Source organism: Chanos chanos, chromosome 11 (genome assembly GCF_902362185.1).
Source record: "Chanos chanos chromosome 11, fChaCha1.1, whole genome shotgun sequence".
NCBI lineage: Eukaryota > Metazoa > Chordata > Actinopteri > Gonorynchiformes > Chanidae > Chanos > Chanos chanos.
The window spans coordinates 1,538,115-1,554,020 of record NC_044505.1 but is presented as its reverse complement, the minus strand read 5'-3'; the positions used below and the strand labels follow the sequence as shown (position 1 = coordinate 1,554,020).

The window sequence follows — 15,906 nt, the reverse complement described above, 5'->3', positions numbered from 1 at the left end:
TGTTCCATTCTCCAGACCTTGAGATTAATTCTTGTTTAGAATAGACTTTTATATGAATAGTTTTTTGACATAACTTTTCGCTAATTCTCCTTTGCCTTTTTGTGATAGCTCGCTGCCTTTGTTTCTTTCTGTGTGGAATGCTGTAGATGGTATCAGGGCTGATTGATTCCTTTAGCACTGTTCTGATGTAAAGATCAGATAAGGTTTAGTGTGAGACAGCCCTGCTGGACAGGACTGTTAACACAGCCTGCATTCATGGAGGGTAAAGTCAATATGTTGGAAAAGGACTTTTTCATTTATTTGTTGGCACAAAAAGCAAAGAAATTACATAAGATGTCTAACTGAACACACTTTTGGCCCCAAGATCACACCATTCTATAAAACTTCAGTCTGTAAAAAAAGTCAGACCATTTTATAACAATGTTTTAATGGTGATGTGATTGCCAAGAAAAGCTAAATATAGTTAGAGGCAATTCCTGATCTCCCTGTGTCTGTGTGTGTGTGTGTGTGTGTATGTTTCTATATGTGTGTTTCTGTGTGTATCACAGAGGAGAATGCTGCCCTAACCTACTCCCTGTTACCGGGCCCTGGGTATGACCTCTTCACCATCGACTCTCACACTGGCCAGATCAGCACCTTCACCCAGCTGGACCGAGAGCTTCACCGCAGCTTCATTCTCAGAGGTTTGTCCTGTGCCGCCCCCCCCCCCCCCCCCACCACAGTCCCCTTAACTCACCTGGACTACATACACACACCTGTACAGCCTTTTACACAAACCCTTAACTCTTCACTCTCAGAGGTTTGTCCTGCACCCCCCCCACCACAGTCCCCTTAACTCACCTGGACTACATACACACACCTGTGCAGCCCTTTACTCAAACCCTTTGTTTTATGACCTTTGGTTACACCACTGGAGTTTCTTCCATCACAGCCTCCATGTTGAATCATTAGGACTAATTAGTAGTTTAGTAGTTACACTAAAACACCAACACTGCTTTGCCCCCCCCCCTCCACCTCTGCCTCTGCCTACACACACAGTCTCCACCTCTAGTTTATCTGTTTATGTGTATATAATATGTATATAATGTGTGTGTGTGTGTATGTATGTGTGTATATAGATGTAGATATAGATATATACACGCATAAACAGGTAAACTAGCGTGTATGTTCATGTGTATGTATACATATGTGTATATATACACACACACACACACACACACACACACATACGTCTGGTTTACCTGTGCATGGTCTGTACCTCTACTTTACCTGAAGGGTAGATGCTGCTCTGTGTCACCTGTAGTTCACCTGAAGGGTAGACTCCGCTCTGTGTTACCTGTAGTTTACCTGAAAAGTAGACTCTGCTCTGTGTTACCTGTAGTTTACCTGAAGGGTAGACTCCGCTCTGTGTTACCTGTAGTTTACCTGAAAAGTAGACTCCGCTCTGTGTCACCTGTAGTTTACCTGAAAAGTAGACTCCGCTCTGTGTCACCTGTAGTTTACCTGAAGGGTAGACTCCGCTCTGTGTTACCTGTAGTTTACCTGAAGGATAGACTCTGTTCTGTGTTACCTGTAGTTTACCTGAAGGGTAGACTCTGCTCTGTGTTACCTGTAGTTTACCTGAAGGGTAGACTCTGCTCTGTGTTACCTGTAGTTTACCTGAAGGGTAGACTCCGTTCTGTGTTACCTAATCACTGCTGCCCAGAACATCCAGACTGTCCAATTCCACCCATGCATTTCCTCTGCACATCTGTTTCCCACCATCAGACTCCAGAAAACACGTCAGTTCTTTTTTTTTCTTTCCATCTAACTTTCACATGCAGGAGCAGTTGTAAATAATCAAAGACCTCTATACTGTATAAAATTCAAACATTTTGATTGTCTTTCATTTATATAAGTGAGCATTTAGGAAAAGTCAGAAATATTACTTCCCTGATTGAACATAATGCGTTTGCTGATTTTTCTGTGTGGACAGTTTATTAAAATATGTTTTGGGAGAAAGAGAGAGAGAGAGAGAGAGAGAGAGAGATGTTTGGATCTAAAGTGCTTACAGATGTTGATATGACATCGTTTGTGTGGTGAGGAAATATGATGAACAATTATGTCTAATTATCAAATACAATAACAGAAAATCATGGATATTTTAAAGCACAGCCAAAATCACAGAGCAGCTCTTGCGAAATACAAATGCCAGTATTAGGCCAACTGCCCTGCAGAATGAGGTCACATTAATTAATATTTAAAATGTTTGTTTCTAGAGTCATAACTAAGTACGTACACTATGCCAACTGTTATGCCTTTAAATAATTTTTGTATATTTTTGAGCTGAAAGAAGAACAATGGTGTACCTCACACTGCTAACACTGGTACAGCCGTTTATTTTCCATACGAGTACTTGGACAAAGTGACCAATTAGATTTTGAGGACAATTAGGACAAGATGTGATGTAAGCACTGGAAAACCTGATTCAACCAATGACCTCACCTCTACACCCCTCCTGCAAAAAAAAGACCTCACTGTTTAAGATTCATGAGTTTTATTTGCTGTTTGCAACATTGAAATTCTAATTCACTCTCATTCTCTGAATGTGTACATAGCACTTGGTATACTTCAAAGTAAACAACCAAATATACAGAAGCAATAATATATGACGTGTCATCAAAAAAAGAATGAACTGTTTATGTGACAGTACAATAAGTAATAGTCTCTCAGTGCTGGTGTAGCATGTCGACAGGATCATTAGTGTGGTTATTATGTTACGAAGGCATTTCAGTTCCATCCTTATTCCGCCAGCTTAAGTGAAATCGCGATGGAACTAGATGTTTCAGTTGGAAGAAACTTGATTAACTTGATTAAGTCTAGTTCTGACGGGTATGTGTGTTAGCATAACCAGCAGTGGCGGGTGGACTAATGCTGATTTGTGATTGATTCGTTCACAGTTCAGGCCCAGGACAGTGGGTTTCCATCTCTCTCCAGCACGGTGACGGTCCAGTGCTCTGTTCTGGACGATAACGACAACACGCCAGAGTTTTCCCAGCCCTCCTTCCATGTCGTGATCCCAGAGAATCTTCCCCCAGGGCTCATCCACACCGCCCAGGCCTCCGACCCTGACAACGGCCCCAATGGAACTGTCATCTACTCCATACAGGGTGGGGGGATTCTTAGTTTTCCAATCAATGTAATGTACCCACCAGAACTAATCGACAACCTAAATGATGTCTTAATATGTGCTATAGGTTCATTTTTTATTAGCAAATTTCGCTGTAAAAAAAACCCTGAACATTGTCTGGCCAAATGACACAAACTCGCATTATTTGGAAGAACCCTTCTGAATACTCCCCCAAAAACCATTAACTGATATTTCACACTGATCTGTTAAAGGAGAAGGAGCTGATGGTTATTTCGCCATCGACGCTGTGACGGGGACCATCAGTGCTACTAGGAGTCTGGACAGAGAGGAGAGATCCAACTACACCCTCAAAATCACGGCGTCAGACCAGGGCTCCCCTCCTCTCAGCTCCACCACACTGCTCCACCTCACACTCTCAGACGTCAACGACAACAGCCCCTCGTTTGCCCGTAAAAGTTATCGCGTCTCGGTCAGCGAAGGACTTCCTGCGGGCTCCGAAATCCTGCGCCTGTTTGCTCGGGATCCGGACGAAGGCTCCAACGGCGAGGTCGTTTATTCCCTGTCTGAGGAAACCTCCGGAATCTTCTCTGTGAACAGCTCCACCGGTGTGCTCAGCCTCTCCAGGCCCCTCGACCGCGAGTCACGCTCCCAGCACACCTTCCGCGCCGTGGCCACCGACGGCTGCCGCCAGGGCCCACGCAGCTCGGTGGTCGCGGTGACCGTACAGGTGGAGGACGTCAACGACAACCCGCCATCCTGCCCCGGGGAGCCGGTACGCGCGTCCGTTTCCGCGGCGACGGCCCGGCCCAGACGGACTGTGGTCACCGTAACGGCGGAGGATCCGGACCAGGGTGAAAATGGGACGGTCACGTTTGGGTTGATGGAGGAGGACGAGCTGTTTGAGATCGACGGATCCTCAGGGGATGTGCGTCTGAAGACTCGACTTGACGACGGTGTCTCTGGGACGAAGCTGCTGCGTGTTTGGGCTGCCGACCAGGGCAGGCCTGCCCTCACCTCCAACTGCCTGGTCTTCATTCATCTGAACGGAGAAGAACTTGGACTGCAGTTCACTGAGAACCTGTATGAAGTGTCCATCCCAGAGAACAGCAAAACGGGTATATGACTTCAGTTAGCACGACTCTGGGGGTAGAAATGCCTGGATTTGTTTTGTTCTTGTTGTTGTCAAGCCTTGATTGGTTATGTTTGTGTGTGTCCTTTCCCATCAGGCTCTTGGGTGGCAAACGTAGTCGCACACGACCAGACCTCGGACGGAGAGACGATCAGCTACAGCATTTTCAGCGGCAACGAAAACGGTGCTTTCAGCATAAACTCCCGAACAGGTGAGAACCTCAGAGACGTGAACTGGCTAAGGTTTTCTCACTAAATAATCTCACACTTTTTCTTTGAGCCATGCGCTAACTGCCCTGGTCTGCTAGGATTCCTCAGCTAATCATCTCCAGAATCCTGAAACATGCTAGTCTGGGTGGTTTTTTCATTGCCAAAAGCAAAGCCCAACATGTCCATCCACCGTACTGGGTTGTGTCAAAACAAATTAAAGGACTTTCCCATCCCCTGCACCACATTTCCAAAAACTAATTCAGTCTTTCACTTGCAATTAGGCTGGTGAGACCTTCCTCTGTCCCCTTTGGACTGTATGCCCCTCCAGGATAATAGAAAGAAAGACATTGTCAAAAACAGTCAAACACCACCCCATCCCGAGAGAGCCGTCATCTTCTTGACAGGCTTCATTTTAGGCTTATTTCTCTGAAGAGTATCGTAAGAAATCAGTTTTACTCCCTGTTTCTTTCCCGAGATTCAACATAAACACAACGTTTTGAAACCCCACTGTTTAACTGAACAAAGAACAATCCAATGTGAGCCATATATGTGTGTGTATGTGTTTATACACACACACATATAATCACATATTTAACCATATATATGTGTGTGTATGTGTTTATACACACACACATATAACCACATATTTAACCATATGTGTGTGTGTGTGTATGTATATGTATTTATATATATATATATATATATATATATATATATATATATATAGAGAGAGAGAGAGAGAGAGAGAGAGAGAGATACATGTGTGTGTATTATGCGTGTAAAGATAGATAGATAGACAGATGGATAGATATATGTGTGTGTATATACACACAAACAAACACACACACACATATATATATATATGTAACCACATATTTAACCATATATATATGTATATATAAATATGTGCTTAAATATGGTTAACTTGAGACACTGTTGCTTCGACAGGTCATTTGCTATCACTGATGGCTGCCTGTTAACTTTAAGACTGTTTGTTGAAACTTGCTGTTGAATGTATTTCTGTGAGAAATGATTGTGTATTGACGAAAGCATCTCTCCAACTTCGACTGGGGCAGGTGACATCACTGTGAGGGATCAGAGTCTTCTGGACTTTGAGGCTCAGAGGAAAGTTCACTTGGTAGTGCTGGCAGAGAACGGTCAGCAGACAGCACATGCCAGACTGGCCGTCACGCTCCAGGACGTAAACGACAACACGCCGGTCTTCAAACAGAGCTATTACAGGACAGCCGTGTGGGAGGGGCAGTTACACAACACCTACATCATGCAGGTAAAAGATGGGACCTGGGAGTACCCAACAAAGGCACATAACACCACTGTAAAAAGCAGAGGGCTGGATTTAAACATTTCAACAGCTCAACATTTTTCCCTCTGTTCAGTTCAATGTTCCAAATGTGCCATTTTCGCCAAAGGCAAAAGGAGACTCAGCATCACTCTGAATGTGATATCGAGTGAATATCACTCTGTCCATTATATTCTGGCTGGAGTGACCCAGTTCAGTCCTCAGGCCAAATCCAGATGGTTTAACAACTGTTCTCCTGTTGGTTTCAGGTCTTTGCCACTGATTCTGACAGTGGTGTAAATGGTCAGATTGAATACTCCATTGTGTCTGGAAATCACAATAATGCGTTCATCATCGACTCCGTAAGGGGAATCTTGGCCACCAATGCAGTCCTGGACCGAGAAATTATCCCGTCTTACAAGTATGCCTTACACCAGTTCCACCACTTATTCCCCCCTCCTGAAAATATATGGAAATGTACCGACCATTATTCAGCTTGACTGTGTGCTGTGTGATTTATCAGATCAGAGTAATTCAGAAGAGTTTAGTCTGTACGAGTGCCGTTAGGATTGAGATTACTCACTGACCAGTGTTTCATTTTCGGCTGGCTTCAGACTGGTCCTTCAAGCTAAGGACAGGGGTAGTCCTCCTCTCACTGGAACCAGTACGGTCCGCGTGCAGGTTGTGGACATCAACGACAACAGTCCTGCGATCCCTCCCATGGAGCCAGTGCCGGTGGCAGAGAGTAAGACCATCCTTATCTGTCAGCCTCACTCTCATTTCAGTCATTTGTGTGGAGTCAGAATGGTCACTTTGTGTTCGTGATATACAGATATACAGGGTGAATCTCTAGGGCACACTGGATTCGGTGGGTTATTTATCATATAATCATATTCTCCGTCTTTATCGGCCAATCAGATTTACCTGTGGGATACACTGTTACGCAAGTGACGGCCAATGACGTGGACCTCAGCCCGTCGCTGACCTATAGCTTTGCAGGAATGGGTGACACCAATGGTAGCTTTACCATAGACCGCTACACAGGAGTCATATCCTTAACCAGGAGCCTTGATCACGAGGCCAGTGAGCTGCATACGCTGACTGTCCAAGCCTCCGATTCAGTCCACCAGACGGAGGCTCCCCTCACCATACATGTACTGGATGTGAACGACAACGCCCCGATCTTCACAAAGGAATCTTACCAGGTAGAAATGAATGTGCCTCTGTGTGTTTTACTTTTCTCTCATCATTGAATCATTTACAATTATCTTGTGGTTTATCACTGAAGAGTTTTTTAGCATGTTTGATCATAAATAATGACAAGCGTCAACTTATTTTCAGTCTCAGTTATTTAGAAAAGTAAATAAACAAGCAAGCTACATTTCTACAAATTCAAGATTTACTTCTATAAACTGAAAATTACATAACAAAACTTGTAATCTCTGCAATTTCTTCATCCCACTCTTTTCTCAAGGTTTTTAACAGAAATTATTTTTCTTTAGAGATAGAAATGTCTTTCTTGCATCAGCTCTCATCACTCTGTGACCCAGGATATTCTGAAAATCAAGTTGTTAACCATTTTTGAGTTAAAAGATGTAAACCACCTTTGATACAAAAACGTGAACCATCTTTGAGTAAAACTGTTGACCATCTTTAAGGTAACATTGCCTATTTGTCTGTATTGCTTGCAGGTCGTGTTGTCTGAGCTGACACCCTCAGACACTTCGGTGGTGACGGTATCTGCGACCGATGAGGATTCTGGCCTTAACGGGAAGATTTCCTACAGGCTCCTGTCTTCTCCACTGAGAGGATTCTACATCGACTCAGAGACTGGTAAGCTCCATGTGAACTTTCTTATGGCAATAAATGACCATTTATAGATTTTCATGATGAATAAAAAGTCATGGAAAGTGCTTTCCAAGGTTCACATCTAAGAAGTTTACAGAAGTCTAAAACCGTTATTTTTCCCTGGCTTTAATTTTCCTGTATTTAAAAGCCCATTTTTATGGCTCTGCTGTTGCCTCTGGCGCGTCAGTCAAGATAAGTGGCCAACAGATAGAGCATGCCCAGTTCCGTCACGGTCCCCATATCAAATAAATAAGCCCAGCATTCAGACTTCCAGTAGCTCTGTGTTTCAGATTGATTGCTGTTTAATGAATTCAGATGTTTGAACCAGTGGGCAAGGGAACGAATGAGACAAGTGATGAAATATTGAGATATGATGAAATCAGGGCGATAACAGGCCTTTACTGAGGAAGAATGTCTCCCGTTACTGTTTATAAAGGCAGAGCAGGGTGCAGTGCCTGCTGATGATAGCAAAAGATGGATTGAGGCCAACAGAACAAAGTCTTGGACTGGGAAATGCAAAGCGCGTTTTTTTTTTTCTTCCCACTAAAACATGATGGGTGACATCTGTTTGTTTTAGGGCCAAACCCAAAGAGCTTAAAAAATGTGTTCGTCATGTTCTGTGTTAAAATGACTAATGAGAAATGAGACTTGGACTCGTGTCAGAGTAAGAATTGAGCCCTCAAAGACTTGTCTACATCAAACCCAAACCTGCAATTAGTTCCTACCCTGTTCTTTTTCCTTCCCCAGCAGTCTGGTACTGATGTGTTTCATTTGTTTGAATTATGTTCTCCTTGATGAAACACAATATAATAAAGCCAGAAATCTCAAGTTGATTGGCATATAATTTAGGTGACGATTTAATGGTTCTTTTTTCATCGGAATGGAAAACGTCCAGATTTTTTTTTTTTTTTTTTTATTATGATGGCTTTCATTCTCTGTCCTGATGTGACCTCAGCGGAACACAGATACAGGAATGGTCTTTGTGAGGTTCTAGAACTTATCAAATTCCGCTGTAAGCAGTGACACTGTGGGGAGAAAAAAACCCTCCTCTTTAAATATACATCTGTTCATATATGATGGATCTGCCTCTCATTAACAGGTTCGGTGTTCACCAACAAGCCACTGAAGCACATTGCCAACGGCAACACAGTCCGGCTCCTCGTAGAGGCGCGAGACAGTGGGGATCCTGTGCTCTCTAGCGTAACGTCTGTGGACATAACAGTGGTGGATGCCAATGACCATTCCCCAGTCTTTGAGCAAAGCTCGTATCAGCTCAGTGTTTCTGAGGACGCGCCAGTGGGCAGCACCCTCCTGACTCTGCTGGCCGAAGACCGGGACTATTCCGGCCAAAACACCCAACTGGACTACGCCATCACCAGAGGTAACGAGCAGAGGCAGTTCTGCATGGAGTCAGTTTCCATCCAAACAGACACCCAGCAGAGAACACTGGGCCGCATCGTCCTTTGCGACTCCTTGGATCGTGAAACCATGGAAACATATGTGCTGACAGTCACTGTGAGAGATAGGGGAGTTCCTCCACTCAACAGCTCGACTCTGGTGTCTCTTACAGTGCTTGATGTCAATGACAACGCGCCGAGTTTCAGTAGTTCAGAGTACCATATGCAGGTCAGGGAAAACAGTCCCCCAGGCACGCCACTTATCCAAGTATTGGCTCATGATCCTGACAAAGGAGCCAATGGGACGGTGAGGTATGACATCATCTCTGGAAACAGCAAGGGCCGTCTGAGGCTGGACCGTCAAACTGGAGCACTGGAAGTCAGCAGTACTCTGGACTATGAAGAGGACACCAAATACACCCTGACAATCCAGGCGTCGGACGGGGACGGTCCAGTCAACAGGAACGTGGCCTTTGCAGTTGTATTTATCTCAGTGTTGGATGAAAACGATAACTCTCCTTTCTTCGTGTTCCCCACGGTTAACTGTTCAGTGCTTGAGAACCAACCTGCCTTTACACCAGTGTGTTCTGTCCACGCCGTTGACAACGATGCCGGAACGTACGGTTTGCTGACCTACTCCATAACGTCCTCATGCTTCATGGACTACGGGAGTGGGAATCCAGACAGGAAGGAGGCGTTCGCCATCGATCCTCTCACTGGAGACATTCACACCAGACAAACTTTTGACTATGAAAGAGAGAGTGAATACTGCTTTGTGGTTGAAGCGCGGGACCAAGGGGATCAAGTGGCAACAGTGAAAGTGCAGATAGACATCGATGGTGTTGATGAGTTCAGCCCTGTCTTTACCCAACAGCAGTACCATTTCTTACTTCCCGAGAACGCAATGGTGGGCCAGAGTGTGGGCCAGGTGTTGGCTCTGGATCACGACGGTGGTCTGGATGGAGTCGTAGAATACACCTTGGTGGCCCCGTCACCTTTTTTCAACATCGGCAAAACAACCGGCAGTCTTTACATCTCGGATAGAGTGTACCGAACGAAAGGGAACCAGGCAAGTGAGGGCACAGAAGAGCTGTTTGTGATGGCAAGCAGCCCAAAGCTGGATTCCAAATACACCACGTGCCAGGTGGTTGTGAATATAACCTATTCAGGAGAAGCTCTCGGGAGCGTCGCCCTTCGTGTGCATACAGTCAGTCTCAGCATATCTTTAATTGTCTTCTTCTTGCTGCTGATCAGTTGCATTGGCCTTGTCCTGAGGTACAAGGCCAAAGAGGTAGCCTTGATGAAGGCGGCCTCACTAGCTGCCAACTTAAATAACGGAACGAGCTCCTTTGGCAGGACGGGCAGTTACCAGCCCAATTCCATCAATCTTCAAGATTTACAAATTCCACTGGACCTGCGGGCTAAGAGGGACACTTCTAACCTGTTCCGTAACTCTGACTCAAGTGGACGAGGTTCAGCAGAAGGCGAGACTGCCGAGGACCAGGAGATTGAAATGATTAACGAATACCCATTTCACAGGCAGTCTGGCACAGCCCCGACTGAACCGGTACCTAGAGCTCCTGACTCTACAATCCCTAAAGACTCCGAGTACATTTCCCGCCGCACAGAACCCGAGGAGCCTGTTTCTGACGCCAGCCTCGGCGCATGTCTCGCGGCAGCCATGGCCAGCTCTGAGAGCCTTCACAACTTCAAGGATGAAGGAGGTGGAGAGGGAATGCTTCCTCGCATGGTCAGCATCAGGGATGTGGATGACGCTGTCACAGGCTGCATGCCCCCATCTGACCACCAGGGGTCTCTCACCTCTCTGTTGTGCCAAGAGGAGCAGCTAAGAGGCAGCTATGAGTGGGAATACCTGCTAAACTGGGAGCCCCGCTTCCAGCCTCTCGCGACCGTCTTCACGGACATCGCCATGCTGCCAGGTGAAGGGGACGGAGTAAAAGACATGGATCCAGAACTCCAGAGTCTCATGCACCCTCCTCCCCTTATCACCGCCGTGGCTCAACCCGGCATCAGGGCCGTGCCCCCACGAATGCCTCCGAAGGTACCCACGCTGGGCAGGCGTCCCTCATACCCTAGGTACACCTACTCGCCCCTACCCCGAAACACGGGGCTAACCCCTTCGGCTATGACCCCAAGCTTTTCCCCCTCCCTCTCTGTGCTCACCCTCAGAACACCCAGTGCCTCCCCAGTAGTTTCAGAGACTGGTCTGGGATGCTACACCAAAATGACATCCCTGCCCAGTGACATTTTAACAGATGGAGAAATACAGGTGTAGACACTCTTCCGATTTTTTTTGTTTGTTTGTTTGTTTTCAGTTCTGCAGATAATCTGTTCTGCCTGTGAGTGAAAAATACTGTTTACAGTTTTAAAGGTTCATGGATCTGAATTCCAGTACTTCCAGTTCATATCCTACCAACCAAAGGAGTTGATCAGTGTGATCACACTCACACTCAGTTCATTGCTCAGTATATTGTATATATTAAACCAATATGTTGTCTGAGATTGTACATGAGCTTTCAGTCGTTCTGATGTTTCTTTTGTATTTATTATGTTTTGGGGTTATCCCGGGATGGATATATCTTTGTTGCACTGGGCTTTGGATTGTAGCATACAGAACCAAGCGATGGACAATGTCAACACTGGCATTACTGCTCAAGTAATGGAAGGCATTTGTGCATTCTTGGCTACTTGGAGAGCTCATAGTTCAATTAATTTATTTTCAGTAGTATTTCTTACAGGCTATCAGAAGCATTTGTGTGGATCTGACTTGTATACTAATTTGTTAGTAGAGTTTTAGAAGATTGTGGACTCACATTGCTGACAGGTTAACCATTCCAGCATAACCTTGCTCAGGTTAATCAAAAGTCATACAGAATGTTCTGTTCTGTTCTGTTCTGTTCAGTGTCTTAATGGGCCGTTGACGCTTGATAACACCGAAACTGTAGTTTCCATTTGCTGTTTTCAGAAAAATACAGACTGTTTTTCCCTGTATAAAATCATGTTATCAAGATCTAAAATCAACATAGCAAGATCTAAAATGCCAATATATTAATGTCTTTTTTTTTGTATAGAGCAGAGGTGTGATCACAAATATGAACTGCACTTTATTTTACGAGAGAAATATCTCAGAATTTTTAAAAGCTGTTTTATATAGCCTTAGATAATATATAATAAATTATGCAAGCCCTGAAATTCATTCAGGGAGACACATACAATTATAAAACCAAGCAATGCAGAACACCAGTGTCCTAAAGTAACACTTCATAACACATACGTCAGTATTTTTGTCAGTGTAAAAATGATTTAAATTTAATTGCTGTTGCTACTGATTTTTTTTCTTTAGTAAATTTGTATTCTGACGCAGCACATTAATAAATAGTTTTTGGTTGATATTCACTGATTTGACCTCTTTTCTCCCAAGGCCCTTTTTTACTGTTCTGTATAAAATCTGTTTTCCAATCCTATTTCCATTCCTATGGGTCTTTTTCCTATAGATCCTCACTGAAACTCAGCGCCGAACGGATAAAACATCAAAACCACCAAATTAAGAAATTTCTCGTAAAAATTTCACAGTTTGTTCAGTCACAGTTTCCGTAATTGGTTATACCTGTCAACAAGAGACACTGTTTAGATAAAAAAAAAAAAAAAACACACAAACAAAATCCAGGATCTTTGAAGGATGTGCAGCAGTTGGACCTCCAGGACGAAGAATGCCTGTGCTTGATTTTTGCTCAAGCTTCTTTCAATTAGCAGAAACTGGAAAGGATATACATTCTATTAAACGTGTTTCTGGAACAGACGTCAGCACAACGGTTTGACTTCATTGCACATTCCTACACATGCTCATCTCCCACATGGACACCCTGTGTGTGTGTGTGTGTGTGTGTGTTTGTGTGTGTGTGTGCCCTTTAACATTTGAATGGAGGGCTGGTGCCAAACTTTGACTGGAATTATTTTCCAGTGGAATCTGAAGCAAAAAAGGCGGAGGAGGAGGAGGAGGGAGACTCAGACTGGCTTTTGCAATGAGACTGGTTGCACTGGGTTTTGTACTCTGTAGTAAGCCCATGCTGCCGCCAATCAAAGACTGCATATCAGGCCCGTGTTAGGCTTTCATGGATAGTGTAGAATCTCTCACTATACGCCACAGAAACATGCTCTGCTTTGTGATGTGGTCTGTCACTGAACCCAAAGTATTCTCTCAAAGCCATTCTAAACCCACACACCCTGCAGTGATCTGTCTTTGTCAGAGTCGGTGGGAACTTGACTAAATCCTCTCCTATTCTGGGAAGTTCAGATATGAATCATGTCATGACCATTTGGTTGGACTCCTCTCTGAATAAAGGCAATTCACATGGTTTTACTGGAAACCTCACTCTTAATAGCTGCTGTTCAGTATTCTGCAGCTCACCTCTGAACGTGTGCCATGACACCTCATCCTGACCCCTGGACTGCAGACTCAGACGGAGGTGTTTCTCTTCATGATGAGGTAAGTGTCACATGTGGGTTTGGTGATTTTAATGAGCTTAGCATTCTCTGAGATGAAATCATCTGTTAAAATATGTGCTGGTTAATTCGCTGATAATGCCACTTAATAACAATCAAAGCTAATGGATTTTTCAGACTTTACGCTTCATGAGTCGAGAGGTGAATTCAGAAACAGGTTCGTGAAGACTTCACTGGTTACATCTGGTGGAAGTTCAGTCTGTTCCTTTAACATGACTGCACTCATTAATCCGCTCTCTGTCGATGGTGATCGGGTGAAGTGAGTGATCTTATGTTACTGTAGTATTTTATCCTTTACGGTAATTATCTGAGGGTGGAAATCATGGAGCGACATTAGAAACACACATTAAAGTCTGCAGTGTCACAAAAGCCACAATTCTATAAAACTCTTGAAATTGCCAAAGGTTGTGGTTTGGACCGGTTTCATCTCTGAGGAGATCTGCGGCTTACCTTTTGAGATCCATGACCGTTCGTACGGTGTAGTCAAACATTCCACGTCGTCTGTGAGACTTCAAAATACGGAATTTATTCTCCGGATTGATGTAGGAACACGGGTTTCTGATTTTAATTTTTTTTTTATTACAGTATAAAATGCTTGCCTAAAGCCAGTTCTCGGTGCCTGCTATGCTGTGGTCTACTTTGTATTTCAGCAAAACTTCAAGCCCTGTGCTTATTAGTGGGGCCGGCGGGCTGTGAAATGGCTTCCAAAGCCACTGGTGAGAGAGCGATCACAGGCGGCTGAGATAATACACTATGACATCCAAACCTCCAGCCCACGTGTCCCACAGCCCCCTCCTCCTTAACGTCCACTCTGCCCGATGTGAACGCTCAAATTGTTTTCCTTCAGATGGAAATGAGAGACAGTCAGCGGAGCGAGGGCCCCGCCGCGTCTGGTGGTAATCCAGAAAAGTGGCCCGCGTGGTCGGTTCTGAAGGGTAGCGCCCAGCTCTTATCAGATCTCCTCGCTCAGGATAACAAACAGCTGAGCCTGCGTGTTGATTGTGACTTAAGAACCCTTTGAGGATTTTCTCCTGATAAGGGTCAGTTATACATTGATCTTAAATGGGATCATTTGTAAACCTGCTGACTTGGATTGTCGTAATGTCGATCTTGTCTCTGTAGGGTTACGTTGGGTCCTTGACTCCTCCACTCCCCCGTGTCGTTAAATAAAGTCTGAGAGAACGTGTCAGCACTCAGCATGGACGTCGGCAGACTCAACACTCAGCTCTTAGCATCTCAACTTCACTTGCGGTTTGATAGTGAAACATTTTTCACGATTTTCTGGCAATGGGTAAGGAGAGGCAAGTCGTGACATACTTGTGAGGTTTCGCAATGAAGAACTGCTGTAGTTCTTGGAAACGTCAGATCTCGGAATCTGACGTTAAAATTAAATCTGGAAGATGACAGTAAATATGGATATGGAATCCAACCCATTAATCCCTGAAACTGTTTATTTTGACTTTCCGCTTCCCCTGAGTCAGGAAGATAATGTAAATTGTGAGAAGAGTTTGGTGCCTCAAACTAAACCATTCCATCTCTGCTGGAAGCTATATCTGAGACCCCTGGTAAGCCTCTGAGTAAAACTGTCATGTTGAGTATTGTCCTCTTGGAGCAAAGTTGAGACCAAGAGTTGCGTGTTTACATCTGATCAGCATTTTCTCTGGACGCTACAAGTCCTCCGGCCTTTTTGGCCAACACTGTCTCAGATCCTCAGACTCCGCGGAAGAAAAAGCCCACACGCTTCAATTGTGGCGCTTTTGACACAACGCCACATAGTGTTGTCAGTAGTAACTGGTGTGTGCCCACAAACCAACAAGTAACAAGAGCTTGCAATTTTCTACGTTTTGCAGCTTCTTAATCTGAGTCTCTGCAGGGACAAACTGTCCAATACTTAATTTTAACAAACAGATTCTGAATTTGATATTTAATCATATGCTGGGGCAGTTAGATGCAAAATGCAACTTACAGAAACAATTGAGTTCTGAATCTATTTTTGGATGGTAGAGCAGGATGAAGGTATGACTGAGTCACAAGCACTAAGAAAAGTACCCTAACCATAGACAGATGTGCTTGAATGTGAAACACGTAAGTATCATTTTCAGTTTGAAAGACTCAAGACACGGCTTTCAAGCTTAAACAACTCCCAACGTCATGGAGGAGCATCTGGGAATGTTTGCTGTTTTTGAACCTTTCTCCATCCGAAGCTCGTGCCACATCTCCAAAACCCCGAGGTTAAAAGATCATTTTTGCCAAACCACGCACGGTGTCTTACAGGGATCAAAAATGGGATTTAGTCTAAATTATATACACCTGCGTCCTGGTTTGTTTTGTTCCAGGGTGTTATTTACAATTTAATTGTCGTACAACAA

The 15,906-nt window shown here is 44.4% G+C and overlaps 1 protein-coding gene across 1 annotated transcript in view; it reads left to right on the top strand.

The window, feature by feature from the left end:
- Window positions 1–11,309, top strand: part of dchs2 (dachsous cadherin-related 2) — a 29,945-nt gene extending 18,636 nt beyond the window's left edge. The window contains 10 exon segments of the mRNA XM_030788248.1: window positions 549–683; window positions 2,940–3,149; window positions 3,382–4,245; window positions 4,357–4,470; window positions 5,545–5,756; window positions 6,038–6,189; window positions 6,383–6,513; window positions 6,687–6,973; window positions 7,460–7,601; window positions 8,716–11,309. Of these exon segments, the coding sequence (XP_030644108.1) occupies window positions 549–683; window positions 2,940–3,149; window positions 3,382–4,245; window positions 4,357–4,470; window positions 5,545–5,756; window positions 6,038–6,189; window positions 6,383–6,513; window positions 6,687–6,973; window positions 7,460–7,601; window positions 8,716–11,309 (4,841 nt within the window).
- The last annotated feature ends 4,597 nt before the right edge of the window (window positions 11,310–15,906 follow it).